Source organism: Engraulis encrasicolus, chromosome 14 (assembly GCF_034702125.1).
Source record: "Engraulis encrasicolus isolate BLACKSEA-1 chromosome 14, IST_EnEncr_1.0, whole genome shotgun sequence".
NCBI lineage: Eukaryota > Metazoa > Chordata > Actinopteri > Clupeiformes > Engraulidae > Engraulis > Engraulis encrasicolus.
Window position 1 is genome coordinate 30,795,778 of NC_085870.1, and position 7,500 is coordinate 30,803,277.

Genomic DNA, 7,500 nt, shown 5'->3' on the forward strand with positions numbered 1-7,500 from the left:
ACCAGGATAAGGCAGTCATGGGTGAGCGGTTAGGGCGTCAGACTTGCATCCCAGAGGTTGCCGGTTTGACTCCCGACCCGCCAGGTTGGTGGGGGGAGTAATCAACCAGTGCTCTCCCCCATCCTCCTCCATGACTGAGGTACCCTGAGCATGGTACCGTCCCACCGCACTGCTCCCCTTGGGGCGCCGCTGAGGGCTGCCCCCTTGCACGGGTGAGGCATAAATGCAATTTCACAGTGTGCAGTGTTCACTTGAGTGCTATGGAGTGCTGTGTCACAATGACAATGGGAATTGGAGTTTCCCAATGGGCTTTCGCTTTCACTTTAGGATCCTTTAATTGGAGGTCCAAAGATATTTATAATGGACTAATGCTTTTTTCAAACATTTAAAAGAAAAATAAGAAAAAGGGCATGTGCAGCAATATTGGCATCCCTTCTTAGTATCGTCGGCCCATCAGCCGTAAACTTCTTAAAATTGCAGCAGAATTTTGCAGCAAAATTGCTCACAGATCAATCACAGATGTTTCAAAACCGTTGAACAGAATTCTATAGAAGCCCGTTGTCCCTACAGTATATCTAGGTCAGTGGTTGCACTTCCTTAGACAACAATGACAGCCGCAGACAACGTTTCTTGTAGTCATCAATGAGCTTCCTGCACTTCTCTGGCTGTTTTTTCTCCTGCACTCTTCCTTTGCAACCTCTTGAACATGTTACATCGGGAATCACTGCTTGTCACTTTAGAACAGTGTTTCTCAAACTTTTTCAGACCGAGGACCACTTTGTTTCCCCCAAAATGTTCAGGGACCACTTGTCAACAGAATTGACAGTTGAGGGGTGCTAATTTGAAACGGCTTATTTACAGAAGCTGCAGATCACTTATTTTTTATTCCCATTTTCTAGCCTGTCTTATTGTGGTGAAAATTAGACTTCAGTTTGTTTAGGTTTGCAATTATGTTACAAATATAGCCTACTGCTAGCTTGTCTTGGAAAAGTAGAAATCCCCTTGCGGACCACCTGAGCTCTGTCGCGGACCACCAGTGGTCCCCGGACCACACTTTGAGAATCACTGCTTTAGAACAGTGTTTGTTCCTTTTCCAACCATTCCAGGGTGCTTTTGGATGTGTTTTTTTTTTACTCTCTGTAGTATGTATGATCTTCACCTCAAGCTTAGTGTTCTTCCATAGGGTTTAACGTTTTGCTCTAAATGATGATACCTGTGATATCTGTCATGATACCTGTGATATGATCAAGGCCTCCAATACCAGATGCAACTGAGCAGTAACACAATATTATATATCAACACCATGCTTTATTTTTGGTAGAGTGTCCTTTTCTATGCCTGTCAACACCACACCATAAGTAAACTGAATTAAGCATCGTTGTTACTAAACGTTAGGATACGAAATAACACACTTAAGAGTCCTTGGCATAAGGTGAGTTAAGGGTGCCAATCCCAGTGACACTGGCAACTTTCTATTTTTCTTTCTACTTTGCATCAACCACAAGCTATCTATAGCAAAATCATGGTTGACATTATTTATTGTCTGGAGATATCATGGTTGACATTATTTGTTGTCTGGAGATATTTCCCACGATGTGGTTAAACTTCAAGGGTGTCAATGCTGTTGAGAATGCTCTATGTGCCATATATGCATTAACTGTTTGTGCAACGTCTTCCCAATTATTCTTTGCATTGGTCAGTACTACAGGAAATCATTGCAATAAAGCCTGCTCCAACCGTTATGAACTATTTGTTTGTACCGTATGCTATGGTGCAGATCTTGAATGGATGTAGGCATAAGGTGTGTGTGTGTGCCTTTGTTGGCTGGGCACACTCGCATCCTTAATTGAACCACTTCAGCAGTCAGGCGGTGCAGGTCACTCTGTGTTGTGGGTCAGTGTCAGAATTTGCATAAGCTAGCATCTGCAAGGTAATCACCTGGAGGTGTGCATTTGCCAATCTCCACCTGATTTCCATAACTGAGTGAATCTTAATGGACTCACACCAAATGTTTTATCTTTTCACGGCTGCATCTGCTTAATAAACATTCAGCATTTTAATTATTATTTACTTTCCTCCAGCATCCATCACAGTCCCCTTCAAGCTACCACTTTCTTTTTCGTTCACCTCCGTGTCCTGCCTGCCGTCTTTTTGCGAAAAAGTATTAAAAACACTTTATGCCCCTTTAACCTTCTGTCCATCTGCCTCTGCCCTCCTTCCCTTCTTTCCTTTCGTAGAATACTAAATTGTTCCATAAAAGCCGCAGATAGCTTCACACACGATTATCACCCATCTCTCGCAGTGTGAATGCTAAATTTCACCATTAAAAACCATAGATAGCTTCACGCATGCATCACAAATATTCGGCGTTTGAAGTGCACCCACTCTGCGGGAAGGTGGGGGAGTTGTCATTAACATCGGTGATCACTATGGTCACTGTGGTGGAGCCGGAGAGACCGCCCATCTGGCCTGCCATGTCTGTTGCCTTGACAACCAGCTCGTAGCGATCCTGCGTCTCGCGGTCTAGGTCTGCCACTGCTGTCCGAATCACTCCTGAGAAAGAAAGAAAGAAAGAAAGAAAGAAAGAAAGAAAGAAAGAAAGAAAGAAAGAAAGAAAGAAAGAAAGAAAGAAAGGAAGGAATTTTAATTCATAAAATCCTTTATTTACAAAGGTACATATTACATTGGGTGGGTAAAATGTTTTTTTTTGTAGTCATTCTAAACATCGTGCACATGTCAGGTCTCAATCAGTCACTGAGCACAACGCTCTATTATGACACCATACATATTCAAAGAAAGAAAGGGAGGGAGGGACGGTAGGGAATGGAATGAAAAGAAAGGTCAAAATGCTGTCACATACATCAAGGAACATTGGAGAGATTCTTTCTTTTTTGTGTCGTTTTTCAAAAGGACTATTATAGAAAGCAATTAAGCGAATTATAGGGTAAAAGAATGAAGATGTCGATGTACTCCTCACCTTTTGAAGTGTATTCTTTGAAAAGGTAGAGTGTGCAGGATACCATACTGCACAGACATACAGTACATAGTTGAAGTTGTCTGTGTGAGTCTAAGTAATACAGTTCGGTATTAAAATGCCTATTCCAAACAGGCAGTTGGAAACTATGGTACACGAGAACAGTGCCAATATGTATTCGTGGCATGAATTTGAAAGTAATTCTGTTTGGATGACTTCTCAAGGCCTGCTCGGTCTCAATGCACTACTCCACAAACAGGAAAATACCTTAATTGCTGGTAGAGAGAGGGGGTATGCTGACAATGCCAGAGTTCGATTTATTTGTTGTGCCAATATTGAGCAGCGTAATGACTGATGTCACAGTGACACTACTTGAAAATAGGATTTTGGCAGAACCTTCAAGAGTTAAGGAAACTAATTTAGACGAATGCAGTAGAAGAGGTCTGGGCTTCAGAAATACAGTAGAGGATCCTGATGGAGGTAACCGGAAAGGACAGATGTTGGTTATTATTATTATTGCATCTCTGCGCCGTCTAGTAACATGCCAATCATGGACATAATGAAGCGTAACACTCCCTAAGCTTTCACTAAGACGTTTCAGCGAGTTTATTATACAAGCTCATCCTACTTGTTTTTTTCTTTAAAATATTTCACTGTTGCGAGAAAAGGAACTGGTGGCTCACAGAGAAAGGCAAGTGAAGGTTCAGAGAGAGCGAGGGAGAGAGAGGGGGGGGATAGAGAGCAAGAGAGAGACAGAGAGAGAGAGAGAGAGGGAGAGAGAGAGAGAGAGAGAGGAAGAAAGAGATCGAGAGAGAAGTGCAGAGAGTGAAAATGGAGGCTTTTCGGCGTCTCTGTGGGATCTCAGAATCCAACTTCATCGCGAGGCCTTCGTGGCATGTTGGCACAGCTCCGAGTCCTAATGCCTGATGCCTGCCTTGCTCTGCTCTGCTCTGCTCAGTACAGAACAGAACAGAGCTGGGGAATGCTGTTGTTGTTGCTGCTATGGTTATTTATGGCTTTCAATGTGTTCACTCGGGCACAGGAGGAGAGAGGAGAGAAGTCTGATCTGTCATCAGGAGATGCTTGGATGGCGGTTGAGTGGAATGGCTAGAGAGAGTAATGCGAAAGAATGTTGCTTGTTGTGATTAGAATGCATATCACAAATAATGCCCCAGGATGACAAGGGGGATTTGGTAAATGGCAGCGTAAAATATGCATGTCAACTTTACGTTACCTTTCCCAGCCATTCCCACCACTTGTTTTACGGTGCAGAAAAAAGCCTAGGATAATAAATCAGTAATTCTATTATAATTGGTAGTTCATAATTCAATAGTTGAAACACTTAACATGCAATAAAATTGCCTTCACTGGGTTGTGCCATAGAACATTTATTTCATATTATCATCATCACATAATTTTGATATGCAAACACTTGAAGTTAAATAGTTGCGCTTTTGGTTGCATTTCATTGCTTTTTCTTTTCATTTGCATTCAGATTGTGTCAATGCTTGGTGCTTGTAATTCTGTTGTATTTGCAGTGTATCTCCTTGATGTATAATGACAACAAAAGCATTATCTTTTTTTCTATTCCATTCTGAAAAAAAACCCAACAGTGACCTTGTTACTAGTGGATAGGAATTGATAAAGAAAACATGCTCTAAGCTCTCATGAAGTGTATAGCACATTTTGTAATAATATTTCCTTAGCAAGTAACATGACACATGGAAACATTTTTCAATGAGTTTGATCTTTTAAACTTTGAACCAGAGGAATAGCCTTCTCAGCATTCGATCTGCGTGTGTGTGTGTGTGTGTCTGTGTCTGTGTGTGTGTGTGTGTGTGTGTGTGTGTGTGTGTGTGTGTGTGTGTGTGTGTGTGTGTGTGTGTGTGTGTGTGTGTGTGTGTGTGTGTGTGTGTGTGTGTGTGTGGGTTGGTGTGTGTGTGTGTGTGTGTGTGTGTGTGTGTGTGTAAATACAAACGATCTTATTAGTGTTTGGAGACAGGGTTAATAAGTAAGGTAAATGGTAATTTACATAATGGTGTTAATCTTATTTACGGCAGCTGTTGAGTTCCATATCTTGCCTTAATGTAAACACATGAAAAGCAAAGGTATAAACAAGGTCAAATGCTCAGTGGTTTTAAATGCAAATAAAAAAAGCAAGACTGATATTTCGTGCAATACACCAGCCCGAAGAAACTATTAAAGCAAGGACGTAAATATTTAATCCGGCCAGGGTTTAATTGCTGTGGTCTTACTGTCTCTCTCCCTTTAATTACTCTTTGTTTATGGAGCTTAAGTGTGCTTCGAAGAGCCAAACTCTACTAAATTAGCTTGATGTAAATTCAATGTAAAATGTGTTGATTTGCCTTTTGTTGTATTTGGTATAAGAGAAGAGGCATACATGAAAACTTGTCTCACAAACTTGAAAAAAGTGCAATCATGGAAAAGGCATTATAGATCCAAAAGAGATTCGACAAGTACACCCACGATATCATGAATGGATTAAAAATGATGCAGATGAGAACTTTATATCTACCATTACTAATGTAATGCACTGGTGTGTATGCAAGGTCTTGGTCACGGTTTGGTGATGTATGGATGCCATTGGCACTGGGGATGCAGATTCAAAGCAATACTACACAATATACTGTACCTCCTAAGACCTTATTACACTGCACTGTATTGCAAATAAGCATTACATGGCTTTCCCTAACCCTCACTACAAGACTGTAAGGACTTGCCAACTAAATTGAGAGCCTTGAGCATTATTGCCTGTACATTGCCACCAAGGAAGCCGACAGGCGGGGACAAAATGGTCAGTTGTCCCGGGCCCAGGGGAGCGCAGAATTGGCTCCTCATTGCCTCATGTATGTACAAATGATTTTGTCTTGGGCCTGGTCAAAGCTGTCAGCGGCCCTACCAGCCACTGCAATGGTACAGTAGCACCAGCCCCTTTACTGGTTTAGGAAGCCAAGGTAAGGTAAAGGTAAGCAAGGAGTCTGGAGTCGGCAGCAGTCAGGCCGGCCGGCACAGCTGAGGCGAGCCCATTCATCATCCCCAGCACCAGGGCAAACCAAATCAACACCCCGCAGGTCCCCCCCCCCCCCCCAAAAAAGAAATCATTAAAAGTTTAGTGCTACTCCCATGGGCCATATTTGTGGGCAACAAAAACCCCCGTGATATACCTGCATGACTGGCCGGAGCAGACATATCTTTCAGCTGCCCGTCCAGCCGTTGCGAGCACATAAATTCCATATAGAAGTCGCAGAACGTGAGGAGAGGGGAAAAAAAGCCCCACCGCAGGATTCATAACTGACGGTGGTGGGGAGATATTTCACATCGGATTGTCCTCATCGACAACATGACAGAGGAGAGATGAAACACGGGGTGATATGTGGAGATGTGTGTTTTATTTATGTTTCAGAGGTGCGAGGACGGAGGAGGAGATGTGTGAATCTGTGGCCACAGAGATGGAAAGCGAGTGAGCGAGAAAGGTGCGAGCACACCAACGAGTCAGGTTATCAGTATCAGGTTGTCTCTTTTTTTTAACTCGTAATGACTTTGCCAGTTCACGCACCGAAGCAGTTTAATAAAATCCTAATGAAAACCGATGACTGTTGATGACTATTATTCACTGTTGCAATGAAATGTACTTATGTGAGTGTACGTGTGAGTGTACGTGTGTGTGTGTGTGTGTGTGTGTGTGTGTGTGTGTGTGTGTGTGTGTGTGTGTGTGTGTGTGTGTGTGTGTGTGTGTGTGTGTGTGTGTGTGTGTGTGTGTGTGTGTTTTTGCATGTGTGTGTGTAGTGTGTAGTGTGTGTGTGTCCTTTCCAATCAAGTACCACAGTAAAATGTCATGGGCTAACTGCTTCATGCCCAATTCATTAATTTTCATCATTTAATGCAAATTATGGCATATTGTACTATGAAATACAACCACTCTAGTGATCCACCTTACCGTCTTTCTGGTTTTCAGACTCTGTGAATCAGTTGTTGATGTAATTAAGTCTCACTCAGTTTAATGGTCCAATAGACGACCCTATATAGACTGTCTACAGATGTCAAGCCTGTCCATGAACCATCTGCTAAAACTCTGCCTTGTTTTGGTTATGTTTAGTGTTAATGAAGGGTTTGGTTATGGTGATAAGGCAGTAAAGAAGATAAAATTCACAAATAATGCCATCTGTAATGTCTCTGACATTGGACTGTCTACATTAGTGTTTCTAAACGGGGGTGCTACAGCCACCCGGGGGGGGGGGGCGTTTGGGAGCCCTAGGGGGCCGTTGAGAAGGATACAGCTGAGTGGGCGCGGGGCTTAGTTCTCATTTCGGGGCATTAGTCTATTTTAATTTTCAATACTAAGGGAGGTGTTGGCAGGCTTACAATGAGGTCAAAGGGGTGTTGGGAGGCTAATGATGGCGTCAAGAGGTTTTGTTCTAGGGCTAACTCATCTCTTAGAGAATAGGAACAATACATTAAGGGCTGGATTGTTCACTAAAAGTGGTTCTGTGGTGATTTGCTATTAG

The 7,500-nt window shown here is 42.6% G+C and overlaps 1 protein-coding gene across 1 annotated transcript in view; it reads right to left on the bottom strand.

Annotated features, from left to right (window-relative positions):
- LOC134462389 (cadherin-22-like) overlaps positions 1 to 7,500 on the bottom strand; it is a 107,975-nt gene that overhangs the window by 73,927 nt on the left and 26,548 nt on the right. The window contains exon 4 of the mRNA XM_063215395.1: positions 2,386 to 2,553. Within this exon, the coding sequence (XP_063071465.1) occupies positions 2,386 to 2,553 (168 nt within the window). The remainder of the gene's footprint in view (positions 1 to 2,385; positions 2,554 to 7,500) is intronic.